This window comes from Pempheris klunzingeri, chromosome 2, assembly GCF_042242105.1.
Source record: "Pempheris klunzingeri isolate RE-2024b chromosome 2, fPemKlu1.hap1, whole genome shotgun sequence".
Lineage (NCBI taxonomy): Eukaryota > Metazoa > Chordata > Actinopteri > Acropomatiformes > Pempheridae > Pempheris > Pempheris klunzingeri.
This window is the reverse complement of record NC_092013.1, coordinates 15473025-15488520: the sequence shown is the minus strand read 5'-3', so window position 1 is coordinate 15488520 and position 15496 is coordinate 15473025. Positions and strand designations below refer to the sequence as shown.

Here is a 15496-nt window from a genome sequence, read left to right as displayed (position 1 = left end):
CTCATTTTTCTAGTAATCATTCTTTATGTGACTGCTGTCAAGAGACAAGCAAATCAAATCCTTGTGAGATCCATTCATAACTATAACTGTATACTGGGCTACGGCAAAAATTTGGATACTTTGTCATATTAACATAGGTAATCTTCATTAGACCCATGACTTACCTGGTTGGAACATGTGTATTTCCCTGAGTAATACGTGTACCCTGTTTTGTTTACTTTGCAGGACAGTTTAATTTCAGATTGGCTATGCAACACCTTTTAGCTTCATTGTTTCAGATTTTCTGCTCCAGTTATGATTTTGTGATGCGAAAAGATATTACATGAATAACATGGTTTAAATTAACTTCACATTGAAAACAATAAATGCAGTATATCACAAACACCATAACGAGTATCATATAATCCAAACAAATAAACAGATAATCCCTGTTGTTGTGTACAGTCCAGTACATTCAGTATATTGTAACAAATATGTGTAAAATCAACCTCCAGTAGGTTTGTTGTATATATCCATATATGTTATGTTCAGATTTCATGTTTCATGTCTGTCTAATGTTATACTTGTTTATTTATTGGCTTCACATTTAGTAAATCATTGTAGTAAGATAAATGTGATTAAATAATTAATAGATACATTATATGTTAAACTTAAATTCACACTCACCACACCACTAATCTATAGTATTCACATACAGTCTACATATGCTGAATCTCTTAAATGTGCTATAACCGTGTTATTTCTGTTCATTGTCTTGTGTGTGCACGTGCGTGTGTGTGTTTATGCGTGGGTGCGTGTGTGTATGTTTTCGTTTGTTCATGTTCGGCCTTCATTGTTACTGGCTAGACTGCTCCCATCCCCCTATCCACCCCATCGCAACTATAGCCACGGATGGGGCTGCAGGCATTAATGCCCCTGGCAGTGCCAGCCTAATTAATGGTAGGTTGACAAAAACCGCTGATCTCTGACCTCTTTCTGTCGTGACTTTTGACTCCTCCTACCTCCTCCATTCTCCAACTGCCCCCGATCATGGGTGCTCTCCCTCTGCTCCACTCTTATCTTTTCTTTCAGTTGTGTCGGGCCTTCTTGTATCCATGCTGTCAATGCATGTCGTCTTTAGTTGTAGAAAATAGTCTTGTGTTTCTTTTTCTTCTCTTTATGCTGTCTTTTGTCTTGTAATGCTTCAAGTGAATATGCTAATAAGCTGTCTTGGAAAAAAAAATGGTCCTGATATTGGATTTTTTTGGGTCAATCTTCGAATGAAAACTAGAACAAATAAAACTCTGTGGCGTAGATAGAGAACATTTCGTGAAGGATAGTGAAGATAATGTTTGTGAGGTTTTCGACATTTGGAAAAATAATCTTTTTTTGCTGAAAGTTAGATGAGAAGATTGACACCACTGCTTCCAACCAAGAAATAGCCTGGCACCCCAGAAAATGTCATTTTTACACTTTGTACAGCTCAAACTAGATCAAACAAGATATAGCGGGTTAAGCTTAAGAGCTGCTGATGGATGGATTTTGTCATTAGCAGACAATGTCAAGCTAGCTATCTCCCCCCCTTCCATCTTTTGCTAAGGTAGGCTAACTGGCTGCTGATGGTAGCTTCATATTTACTGTACAGTTATGAGAGAGGTATCAATCTTCTCATCTACCTCTCGACAAGAAAGTACATAAAGATATGTCCCAAAACGTAGAAATACTCCTTTAAATGGTGATGTAAGGTTCTTATTTTTGTAGCTGTGTAGTAAAAGAATTGTTATATTGATTCATATTTCTGATGATATTTCTGAAGACTGGTTTCAAAATCATACTGTAGGGCCATCTCCTTTAGTTGGGTGTCTCCTCTGAGATCACTTAGTGCGAGGCTGCCATTTCTCTGTTAGCTGGACGAGATGCAAACGATTAACTTCATTCATTGCTGCACTGGGTTCTCTCTTATCTTTGTCTCCTTGGAGAGCAGCCACAAAACATTTGTACTCAAGGCAGGAGGGGCGTGATTTGCACTGTAATGATGACCTTGTGCTGTCCTGGGCTGGAACAGAGCAATTTGTCATCTTCAGCTTTATTGTGACTCCAGGGAACTGGCTAATGTGGAAGCGCAGGTGAAACGAGCCATTTATTCTCCACATACAAGCTGACAATTCTGCGAAAATCTGGTCTCCTGCCTCTACCTGAGTAATTTTCTCTGTGACATTTGAGTACAAAGCACTGAAAGACAGATTTTGTGCAATTTCTTGCCTGCCCACCACTTAGAAAAGCAGTGCATATCTCTATAATTGTAGTCGGGGTGCATAATGGGATGAGCACTGCAATATATGATAAATGCTTTCTTAATTATATTGTCTTGTTTTGCAAACATTGCATATACATTTGGTTTGAAAGAGCAAGACTCCTGTAACTTTTAGTTTTATGTATTGAGTGATATAAAATCATTGATATATATATGTAAATTGATATATATTCTATGTGTAGTGGTGAGAACGCTCTCAGCAGCTTTAGACCAACCACAAGTTGACTGTGTAATTTAAAACAGTGTTGCTTGACTGAAGCATGCATTTAAATGAAGTTCACTTCTTGTGTAAGCAGAATACAGAATCCAACAGCATAAAAAATTCACTGTCCCCCAACTTAGATTTTTCGATTTTCCTCCAGTTGTTCTTATGTAACTTCACCATGTGGGAGGCTTTTCCTCCAGGCTCTCTCTCTCTCCTTCTCTCTCTCTCTCTCTGCCTCTCTGTATTGTTCACATCACATCTCGAGTCTGCTTCCCTCTAAGTGTGTGAACTTGCATGTGCTTTTTGAATTTTCCTCTTATGCATGCTGTCTCTTGTTTGTGTGTACTGTACGTATGTGTGTGTTTGTGGTTTACGCTCCCTCACTGTCAGTGTTCAGTGTAATGCTCTATCTACTGTATGTCTTGATATCTCATTTTATACCCTGACGATTTGACTCGTATTATTGATAATGTTTGTGGAATTACCTGTGCTCATAGTGTGAGTATGTCATTCAGAACAATATTTCAAAACAGAAAGTTTAGCAGAAAGTGTGCAGTTTTCAAAATGTTTAGCATAATGTTAAGTCACATGTGATATATTTTATATATATATATAGGCCCATTAAGCATTTTTAATTACCCGACTATTTGCTTATACAATAAAACAAGTCTATTAAAACTTGATATCCTCTGATTTTAATACAAGAACATCTGCACACCACAGTATTTGTAATACCTGTGATTAGTGTGAGAATAACTCTCAATTTTGTTTTATTAACCCCTTGCCAGTAGCTGTAGCTTCAAGTTACACCACATCACTCACATACCACAAGCCTTTCTATGTGACTGTCACAGAGACGTTGTATTAAAAGTCATTTTCCTGTCTCCCTGTTTGTGGATTTTGGTTCTCACTATGTGTGTTGTCTCTGTGGTGATAATTTGTTGACTTGTCTGCCTTGGTTATTTTTGTTGTTATTGTCCTGTATGTCTCCATCATAGGTAAAATGCAAGATGGCAATATGGAGAGCAACCAGATTAAAGGTAACCAAACCATCTCTTTCACTCTCTCCTCCCCTGCGTTCTCTCCTCCTCCTCCTCCTTCTCCAGCTTCCTCTTCTCATCTTTTCCCCTCTATGGTGTGTAGTGTAAGCTCTGGGTCAAACACAAGTCAAATACATCCACTTACTCAATTTTTCTTTTAAATTAAGTGATTTTTTCAGTGTACATAATATTTCTACATTCTTAATATAATATATTCTAATATAAGAATATATATCAATATTATATATGTATATATTGATACATATTTAAGGGTTTGACCCAGGTTTTACCTGCAGTCATATTAGGGTAGAAAATCCTCCTCCTCACTCTGTCGGTCACTGATGTGTTGTCCCTGGTCTGTTGTTCTGTTGTTGTTCTTGTTGTGTTGTTGACTTGTCTTGTTCTCTATGAGAGAAAGGAAACCTGCCCTGCTCAACTACTGTATCTTTTCACCAAAAATACCCCAAACTGTCCTTTTACTGCTCTCCTTAAATCATATACCACACCCTGGTTTCCCTTCATAGCTGTTTCATACACACAATATGGCATGAATTGTCTGGGATACTGAGACATTTTTGATGGTTATTGGTGTAACTACAGCAATACTTCATTTTAGTTTTGTCTGTGACAGTCAAAGATTCTCAATAATATAAAACTGTCATCTGAAAAGTTTCCTCTTTTAAAACAAAAACATAGTGAGATGGAATAACAAGCTGGAAAAGCCCAAGCAAATGGGCAAAAGGGCAAATGAAGATTGTTTACACCTTGGTTTGATGACTACAGTCTAGATCAGCGTTGCAAGAGTACAGAACAAAATGCAGCTTTCAGAAGATGAATATTTGTCCTGACCGTGTATCGCTGTCAAGTGTTTGATCTCCTCTGCTGCATACATTTGGATACAGACACTTTCTGTCTGGTGTCATGGAGGTGGGAAAACAAAATGCACAACCATACAGTATGACAAATGTCGAAGATTAAAAGGTTTTTTTCATGAGCATCAAACGCATGAACATGATTGGGAATCAGGGCTGAAATGATTCTTGGCAGTGGGTTATTTCAACAGAGAAGCACTCTGCTGTATGTGTAAGGGCAAGAGGGATGGAGACGAAGTGATATGAATGAGGATTGGTTTTACAGCCTGAACAGCATTTTTTTCTTTTTTACAAGAAATATTAAATCTTTTTTGTCACACCATTAAACACTTTCTACAGTATGAAGTAGATACAATATAAATTAATAGAAATTGTGAAGATAGATTACATACAGTGGGGCAAAAAAGTATTTAGTCAGCCACCAATTGTGCAAGTTCTCCCACTTTAAAAGATGAGAGAGGCCTGTAATTTTCATCATAGGTACACTTCAACTATGAGAGACAGAATGGGGGGAAGAATCCAGGAAATCACATTGTCTGATTTTTAAAGAATTTATTTGCAAATTATGGTGGAAAATAAGTATTTGGTCAATAACAAAAGTTCATCTCAATACTTTGTTATATACCCTTTGTTGGCAATGACAGAGGTCAGACGTTTTCTGTAAGTCTTCACAAGGTTTTCACACACTGTTCCTGGTATTTTGGCCCATTCCTCCATGCAGATCTCCTCTAGAGCAGTGATGTTTTGGGGCTGTCGCTGGGCAACACAGACTTTCAACTCCCTCCAAAGATTTTCTATGGGGTTGAGATCTGGAGACTGGCTAGGCCACTCCATGACCTTGAAATGCTTCTTACGAAGCCACTCAGTGGTTTTGGGATTTTTACTCACCGTTCTTGTGATCATTTTGACCCCACGGGGTGAGATCTTGCGTGGAGCCCCAGATCGAGGGAGATTATCAGTGGTCTTGTATGTCTTCCATTTTCTAATAATTGCTCCCACAGTTGATTTCTTCACACCAAGCTGCTTACCTATTGCAGATTCAGTCTTCCCAGCCTGGTGCAGGTCTACAATTTTGTTTCTGGTGTCCTTTGACAGCTCTTTGGTCTTGGCCATAGTAGAGTTTGGAGTGTGACTGTTTGAGGTTGTGAACAGGTGCCATTAATACAGGTAACGAGTGGAGGACAGAGGAGCCTCTTAAAGAAGAAGTTATAGAGCCAGAAATCTTGCTTGTTTGTAGGTGACCAAATACTTATTTTACCAAGGAATTTACTAATTCATTCATTAAAAATCCTACAATGTGATTTCCTGGATTCTTTCCCCCCATTCTGTCTCTCACAGTTGAAGTGTACCTATGATGAAAATTACAGGCCTCTCTCATCTTTTAAGTGGGAGAACTTGCACAATTGGTGGCTGACTAAATACTTTTATGCCCCACTGTACGTGTTTAGCAAATGATCAACAACCGTTTGGAGTAATGGAAGCAGTTTTATTCAATTAAATTTTTTCAAATGTACCTAAGAATTTGCTGCATACATTAATTGCACTTAATGTGTTCCAGCCTCCTCCCTGAGATGTTTTATTGCAATAACATGTATAATTACATTCATATACAAGGTTCGACTACAGTATTGCGGATTTCCAATGATTAGTTACTCGTCATTGTAATTATTATGGCCATTACCTTAGATCTCTGCACTGTCTGCCAGTATGGTATAAAGTTGATTTTAAAGCACTATCTGTACATCTACTGTATACTGTACATCTTGGTTTATCGTGAACATCACTCAATTGGGTAAGGTTAAAAGATATTTCTATTTTACTTTTAATCCAAGGTCTAAAACTGGTCTGCAAAGTGCAAAGTCCCAGGGTAAAAACAGCTAAACGATTGGAAAATGATGTTGAGTTATAATAATACACTCAGGAACAAACCTCCAGATTGCTTGAGACTCTATTTTGGAATAAACCCCAATAAATTCTCTTTTTATTTTAATTTGTATCTTTATTGTTATTAATACTGTTTTTTTTTTTGTCCCTTTATCCCTTTTTAATCTTGTCATTTCTTTTCTGGTTCTTTGCTGTTTTTTTTGTTTATTTTCTATGTGAAGCACAGTGAGTTTTTCATGTGTGTGTGAAATGTGGTTCACTGTATATAAGGTTTCCTTTTCTTTTGGATGTAAGATCACTGAATTATTCATGACCTACTGTAAACATGTGTTTGTGATGAAAAGATAGTGTGAGTGATAAGAGAGACAGTTTTTCCCATACTACAGAGACAAGGTTCACAGCTTCTTTGATTTTACCACAAAGACAATGTAGGGACAAACATAAACAATCGTAGTTAGATCTTTAAAAGGATGCGCCTTCCCAGAGACATAAACAGTCATTGTTATGGTATGTGAAAGCTTTATACATACCAATGAGTTCCCATCTTGTCATGGGACATCATATGATCTCTTCCTGGTTCAAGTGTATGTCTGTGCTGACTGTCCTGAAGCTAGTGTAACGCCTGGGTGTTGAAGCCTGTCTCCCTGTTCTTTACTCTCTTGGTCAACCAACATTTCTAACATTGCTGCTGTCTGTTTTTTGTGGTGTTTACAGTCAAGAAGCAGGACGGAGCAGCTGCCATGGAGATGCAGCCTCTAAAGAGTGCTGAAGGTGGAGAGTCCGATGAGAAAGAGAAGAAGAAGGTGTCTGTTCCAAAGAAGGAGAAGTCTGTGCTGCAAGGGAAGCTGACCAAGCTGGCTGTCCAGATTGGCAAAGCAGGTACAGCAAATTGTGCAAGTCCATCACTCAGTCAGGCAGTTGAATCAGGGACAACAAGGTACTGAAGCATCATCCTGTCCATCAAAGCAAGATGTTGCTCCGATAAGACTTACTCCTTTGTCGCTTAAAGCAATTAAAGTAGTTAAGAGGAATGTTCAAGTGTCCAAATTGTGAAACTATAGAAGAGCTTGTTCTCTTCATTTTTATAAATGACCTGCCCTCTGGAGACTTGCTGAATCATTGTAATGGGAACAACTGAGACTGCATTATGCAGCTTGCTCTCTTTTGTAATCCATACCATAGTCAATTGTTTGTAATGTCATTTACAGCAATTTATGACACCAAGGACTGGATGTCTGTAACACTTGCAGTGGGTCTGTACCAACAAGCATTTTTAGTAACAGATGCCCACATGCCAATATGCCCACGCTGTGGGTGTCCTCCCAGCAGCAACATAGTAGGATTACTGTTGAACAAATCGTGGCCATGGCAGTTTGGATTCTTAAAACCAGAATCACAACAATCTTCAAAATATTCCTTAATAGCTGATTAGGAAGCTGAAACAACCTGACTGCCAAGACTTTCCTTGTTTTCTTCTTTTTCTTGGTAAAAAGTTACAGGTTTCTCATTTTCTGAGAATCCTTTAAAGAAGTCCTTGTTTTAACAGTGTGCTGTTACATCAGACTGCTGGCCTGAGTGATGGAATGAGGACGTGGTGTCAGAACAATGAAATACCATGGATGGATTAGCATACAAGCTGCACTATAAGATCATATGGCCTTCCTGTGGGTCCTGCAGAAAAAGTCTGAACTTAATACACTTCTGGGCCTATGACCCTCTAGCCACTAGAGGGTAACATAAAAACAGACATACGCGTCTAGAGTGTGTGTCTGTTTTTATGTTATTGTATCTTTTCTGCTTTCTATACACACATTGATTCAGGTGAGCCAGTGGCTTGCAGAAATGGAATAAAGATACCAGATATTTATATAATATGAAACTTTGAAAATATCAAAGCTTTGAATTTTAACCCCTCAAGAGCCATCTTGGGTTGGCCCCATGTTTTGCACTGGTTTCATTTTTGGTGCTTTGGCTTTCTCCCATACCAAAACACAAGCAAGTCGCCCAACTGATATCTTTCATATCTTTTTTCAGGTTTGCTCATGTCAGCCGTCACAGTCATCATCCTGGTCCTGTATTTTGCCATTGACAACTTTGTGATGCAGAAGCGCCCTTGGATGCCTGAATGCACTCCCATCTACATCCAGTACTTTGTCAAGTTCTTCATCATCGGTGTGACTGTGTTGGTGGTGGCTGTGCCAGAGGGTCTGCCGTTGGCGGTCACCATCTCCCTGGCCTACTCTGTCAAGGTGAGCAGAGACGCTGCTGTACTTCTGCTATTGGTCCATTTACACATTCTGCACATTTAGCTGTGTATCAGTTTATACAGTATACTGTATTATCTTTTGAGAGGATACGCTTTTGCTTTCAATTGTCCCACATTTTTCATGAATGGCTTTTTTGTGCTGTTTTGTGTTGTTTTCATTTGACTTGACGTGGAGTGAAGATTGTAAAAAGTGAATGCTCACACAGCATTAAAAGACTCACAGGAACAATAGCAAACAACAAATTCTGATCAAGGTCAAATCCCGAAAGCATATTTGTCTCTGTGACTGTGAATTAAATAGGCATTATAACATACAATGTGAGCATCAGCATGCCTCTTTTTGTATTTATAGCCAGTGTAAGCCAGTGAAGTGTGATAATCTACTTAATCCATCCAATAGTTCAGATATTTTAAAGCATTTTCAAATATGCATTGCAACACATCCTGATTATCATGTTGTTTCAACAGAAAATGATGAAAGACAACAACCTGGTGCGTCACCTGGATGCATGCGAAACAATGGGCAATGCTACAGCCATCTGCTCAGACAAGACAGGCACGCTAACCACCAACCGCATGACGGCTGTACAGTGTTACGTCGGGGATGTGCACTACAAAGAAGTCCCAGATCCTGGAGCTCTGTCACCCAAATCACTGGACATACTGGTCAATGCCATCTCCATCAACAGCGCCTACACCACCAAGATACTGGTAGGCCACATATAATGGTTGTCATTGTTGAAGTTACTTAAGAGGTCCATCCTGTGGAGTTGAACGTTAATGTATCAGAACACATACTCCTAAACACATTTATTTTTCTCACATATATCGCTGTCATTTTTATCGTGTACATCATATGTGACACTCTCTCTGAACCCATAATCACAGTATTTAAGATATTATATTATACTAAAGCCTATTTAGCTAAGACTTAAATATCTTGAGTTAGCTGCTCAGATTTCAGCTCCTGTACCACCATGTATTGAGAGCAGCCCTGAAACGGTGAGACAGTTCTGCAGTGGTTTCTTCTTGGCGAAGGAGGCAGTCTGTGTCTTTGGCTTGTGTTTTCATCAGGCATTCACTCAACTTGTCACCTTTAGAACGGTTGTGTAATTTTGCCATATCTGATATTGAGAGCATAGCAGACTGTAATTGAATCCAATCTGCCTAAGTGCCTGAGATGATCTCTTGTTTACAGTGAATGCAGCGAAGACAGATTCTCTCTAAGCCAATTAGACCTGTAGGCAATAAGAATAGCCATAGATAGATATATAAATATATTTACTCAGGGACTGTCACATGTTTTAATTACAGAATCAGAAACCTGTTTGTGCTGATATTCCCTCAGGCCACAGGTCTGAATCATTGTTTCTATAATCTAGCAGTTGGCAAAAATATCCCGAAAGCAAAGATTGCCAAGATCAGGATGTCTTCAGACTGTTCAGAGCAACATGCCTGAGTAATAATTTTCCTGGCATGACCATGTGTACTCACCTGCACACACATATACACACCATTTATGCCTGTCTGTGTGTCACAGTCCTTGTAAACCCCTGCAGAGTCTATTCAGTGATGGCTGACCAACTGACAAATGCCCTTATGGAACTTGCATGAGGAATGAGCTGAGCAGGCGGGACATCTGCGAAAGAAGGATCCCACAGATTTCACTTCCTACCCCTCAAGGCACAATCACAGTCTTGGTGAAAACAAAGTGTTGGTCATTGGATTTCTAAGATGGAGACCTACATATTTGTAGGAGAAATTTAGAAATAGATTTCCTATTTATTAAGGCTATATAAACGCCATCTAACACCTTTGATCTCACCAACCTATCCCTAACCGCCTAATTCTAACCTTAACCATAAACAAATTCATATCCAACCCTCACTTTAACCTGACCTAAATTCACACCTCAGCCCTAACCTTAACCAGAACTGCAGAATTGATGTTTTGCCTCATGGAGACTGGGCTTTGGTTCTCATGAGGACGACTGGTTCTGACAAAGTTGGTGTTTATACTGGAGATGGTCCCAATAAGGAAAGAATAAATGCATACACACATACTCACACACATGCACACACATTGTGTGTTGACTGACTCAGTTTATCTTACAGTTCCATCTTTCCACTTGCCAAATGCCAAATAATGACTCTGCATTTGACCTGGACCTACAGCCTGTATTGTAGTTGGGACAACTTAAGTCTAGTCTGAGATAAGTCAGACCAGTCTGGAGATTTAGGTAGGCCAAGTTGCGTGGGGTTTGAGATCAAGTTAAGATTGAGATAGAAAGAACAGAAACATAACCCTGCCGATTGAATATTTGTTATATACTATAACTAAGTACAATCCTTTTGGAATCCTTTTTAGAAAAGTTTGAAATGTGAGAGGAACAGGGAAAAATAGTGGTGCAGTCGTTTTAGCATCAGAAACTGTGGGCTGCATGCTGTGCAGAAAGTGTCTTCAGAAATACAATTGTTGCATTATTTGTTAATATCATGATTACAACTCTGAGAAAGAAGCAATGATATCAAAGACGAAAGTTGTGCCTAAAACAAACTGGAAAAGCAAAAGCAGGACATATAAAAGTATGTTGTGTCTCTATTGGGAACTGACTGTAAAAGGTGAGAGTGATGGTCAAGACAAGACAGAAAAACTCGAGCAACACATTACATTAAAGACGTCTTTAAAAAAAAATGTAACATTATTGACATATTCTGTGAATGCTGTGGTTCAAAATGTGATTTAGTTTTGCTGATGGAACTATGATGTTGCTTCTGTTTCCCTTTTCCCACAGCATTTCTTTGCCAAGACGTGCTACATTAACAAGATGTTATCCCTTTAGAAAAACCTGGAGGAATGCACTGCAGCATTACATCAGACTATTGTACTTCGATAGCTGCTTAGCTCAACGGAATTAAGCACCGGCAGAGTGCAGCTTAGACTTGGTGGATTAAATGGCACATTTAGTCTGTTCTATAATCTCCTCATTCATAAAAGAGGTTACCTCATGTGCCAAAGTAGAAGTTAAACTTAGGGTAAACTTCAAATGATATCAGTTCACATTCCTGCGCTGTTTGTCACCCTCCATCAACAGTAATTACTCACAGCATGTGTGTACTGTAGCAGTAGATTTTCTGACCACTTAGCTACATATCTGGTTAAATCAAATTCATATATAGTACATACGTCCATTAACCCATGCATACATAAATACACAGTGCATACATGAATAAATATAGTATGGAGCCCAAAATTCAGCACGTACATAGTAGATAGTACAGTACATGTCAGCCTGAATGTATTTATTTACCGAGCGCCCTTATTGGGATGAAGGAGAGGAACAAAGGAAAAGCAAGATAGGGAAGGTCAACGTAATTAAGAAGTAAAGGGAACTCTAAAAGCAGCATGCAAAAGGGAAATTTCTGAGGAATATTTAGTGCATTCCTCTCACCCTCCCCCAGCCGCCCCCATTCCCCCAGCATCACTCCAGCCCTGCAGTATGCTGGCTGGTGTGTTCTTATATAAGAGGCCAATCCTGTGGGATGCCAGCATGGCTATGGAAGTCTTTGATGGCCACCACACAAAGGCACAAAGGCAAAGAGGCAGGCTTTGATACCCCTATCAATCCCACTACTGCCTCTCTGGCTTTATAATGCAGCCAGTGGTATAGGTCTGCTTCTTCGGTCAGCACATACAGACTCTCAAGTGGAGAAGCCTCATCCTCCAGGGAGAAATTCAGACACATTTACACACTGAAGCCATGCACACGTACAGTACATGCACACTCGTACTGTACATGCACATGCACACGTACACTTATTCATGCATTCTGAAAAGGATGCGTGCAAACGCATAAAATAATGCAGACAAGTGGATCCTTAACACACTAGTTTGCCTTGAATTTCTCTTGCAGACAAGTCAGGCATGCTACATTGCAATTTGCGAACGGCATTGACTGACGTCATTTCAGAGGAATGTGCGTCATCGCCAGTGGCAAGAGCCTCATAGCAAACAGTCGGCCCAAAGAATTAGTCATACGTTATTTATTTATTTTATTTTAACTTTCACATCACTTTCTCAGTGTTTTCAATATATTCGTGACATAATAGCATTCTCTGTAAGTAGACTGTGGGTAGGGTGTAAAACTATTAAGTACAGATGCAGAGATAGTTGTACACAAATATCACTTATACACACATCTGTCATATCAGGCATACTCACACTGTAGGCGGTAGTCGAACCGCAGGTGTATGTTCTCACAGCACAGTGGCATGTGTTTAGCATGACTGTGTGAGTGTCCTGGGAGCTCAGGCTCATGTTGCTTCAACCACCTGCTCGGGTCATTATTCCGGTCAGGGACGAGAGAGATAGATAACACACACACACGCACATGCAGGCCTGTACACACACACAGATGGCTTTAGTTGTGAGGAATAGGTGCTTGGGGAAATGGAAAGACAGTTACAGTAGCTTAGTATGTGGTTTAAATCGGCTCGTCAGAATGTGTCTGATGTTTAAAAGCAGATTATAGTAAAACAAAACTAACTTCATGATAAATAGGAAAAACTACATTTGCTGCTCTACAATGAGCAATTTATTGTTTGTTATTAATTATGATTATTTTTTGCATGAAGGAGACAGAGAACCAGAGCCAGAAAAGACATTTTCAGCAGAATTATGTCCTTCTCTTCTCCCGTTCTCTCTTTCTGTGTTCAGCAGTTGCTCACAGAGTTGACAGTGTTGCTGAGATGGCAGTGAAAGAGAAGTCGTCATCATATTAGAATGACAGAGCTTTGATGTTTCAGAGGCACAGAGCTAAATGGGCTCCCTGTGTTTCCCTCACACAGGACATGAAAGATTTCATGCTTTCAGAGACTGTGTTTCTAATTTCACTTATATACATACAATCTTTACTGAGACTAACAGTCTGCTACCACACCAGACTTATTTTACTTTGCCCTACAAGTAAATTCAAGACTTTTAAAAAAGAAATCAAAGGGATATTTGTGTAAATAAAACATAAAACAAATAAAACAAAAGATTTCTCATGCAAGACCAGATGTCAGGATGGTGGGGGAGTTTCTATTAGCTGTAAATCAAATCAAGTCCACATACAGTAAATGATGCGAACAACCTCAAAACTCCCACAGTAATAAATCCATGTGGTCGAGGTCGGCATGTATACGTGTATACGTGAACCATGGTGTACAGCTTTGAATGGGACAGAAATCCCACTGAACGACATCTTAAAGTAAGACACAGGGAGGCTTAAATGGTGGCTAGAGCAGCAACATCATTAAAATCTACATAGATACAAATTCTTCTAGCTTTGTTAGCTCCATGGTCAGGTTCTTTTACTCTTTTATTCAGACGAGTTTATAATAGTACATATAGTAATAATATAGGTATTGTAAGAAGTTTAATTGTGTATATTAATGAATAAGTACGACACATTGTATACCGTATAAGAAAGGCTATATCAGTATTGTCACTGTGACAAGATATTATTGAAAACACATACACACACACACAGACACAGTTTTAATGGTGCACATTTTGAATGAGATTTGGTTCGAATTTAAGTTAGCAAATAAATAAAGGGCATAACAACATAGTAGGAGGTCATAAAGGAAATAAATGGTCAGAGATGGACAATGAAAACAAACGGGGTAAAGTAGGTAGAGAAGAGGGAAAGGGAAGCAAAGCAAAGCGAAGTTCAAAAAGGATGAAAGAAGATGGGGACATTATTCAAAACGAGGAGAGAGAGAAGCACATTCGCGTGACAAGTGTCCTCATCGTGGACTGGAAGACTGTATTACTGCCCTCCAGCATCCCTCCGGGCCTTAGCCCAGTTGGCTGGTACAGTCATGTGGCGAGCTAGAATATCATCCACTCCTACATGCAAAGAGGGAACAAGAAGGAAGGCGGGGGCATGTGGGGGGCCTTGTAAGAGATCGGGGAAACTGGTAGTGAGGAAGAGGAGAAAGCGATGAAGGACAAAAGGGATAGAAGGGGAGGAGAGAGGGAAAGACAGAATGGAAAGAATAAAGTCAGGCTCAGAAAGACAGATGAGTAAATGGGTGGAGTTGAGTGTGAAGAGAAGAGGAAGAAAATGCAAGAGAAAGGGAAGGAGCAGGAGGGGTGGATTAAGGAGAGCCCCAGGTGGAATAGGAAGTAAAGTTGCCAGCTCTCCCTCTGGCATATGTCCTTGCCTGCGGGAGCACCCAAGGACCAGGGAGAGGGCAGCTGGTCTCTAGCCACGTCCAGGACAGCACATGCCAGGCATAGCCCAGTCATGCCAACATTGGGCATCCCATGCCAGCAACTATCTTTGTGCGTAAAAACCCACGTCAAACTAAACCTCTGCGGAATCTCTAAGAATAAAAGGCAGTGTCACTGTTGATGTTCTGTTTACTCATTGCTCTTTCTCCTGCCTCGTTTTGTTTTTGCAGCAGCCGTTGGTCTGTGTTTCAGCAATGCGTTCCTAAAACAATATCTGATTTCTGAATATTAACTATGTGCAAATTTAAATTTATTGTTAGGAAGTGTAAGATTTTCACCAAAACAAGTCATTGACAAATGAATTATTGTTGTTTTAATTTTCTTTTGATATGTTGTCATGTATGTAAAGCCCTAAAATAAACACTGCAAGTGAGATACTTGATTACTGCAAACTATTTAAACAGCACTTGTATCGGAATGATTATATCCCAAACGTTTTGATCAATATAGGTGATCACTGAAGCCATGATCACTATGAGCGGTGTCCACTGCATTTTCAAATACAATATGGTAAATAAATACAAATCTAAAATCAGATTTATTTAAATAAGTAAACACAAACAGTTACAGCTTACTGTTGTTGTGTTTCTAATTCTATACTGTTTGTTTCAGTGTCAACTTATTCAGCAATGCCATTTATTCAGTCTATAATCA

At 39.4% G+C, this 15496-nt stretch overlaps 1 protein-coding gene across 1 annotated transcript in view; it reads left to right on the top strand.

Moving 5' to 3' along the window:
- The window catches only part of atp2b2 (ATPase plasma membrane Ca2+ transporting 2), a 67592-nt gene that overhangs the window by 30593 nt on the left and 21503 nt on the right, over positions 1-15496 (top strand). Inside the window, exons 7-10 of the mRNA XM_070837508.1 lie at positions 3497-3538; positions 7009-7173; positions 8329-8543; positions 9029-9271. Of these exons, the coding sequence (XP_070693609.1) occupies positions 3497-3538; positions 7009-7173; positions 8329-8543; positions 9029-9271 (665 nt within the window). The remainder of the gene's footprint in view (positions 1-3496; positions 3539-7008; positions 7174-8328; positions 8544-9028; positions 9272-15496) is intronic.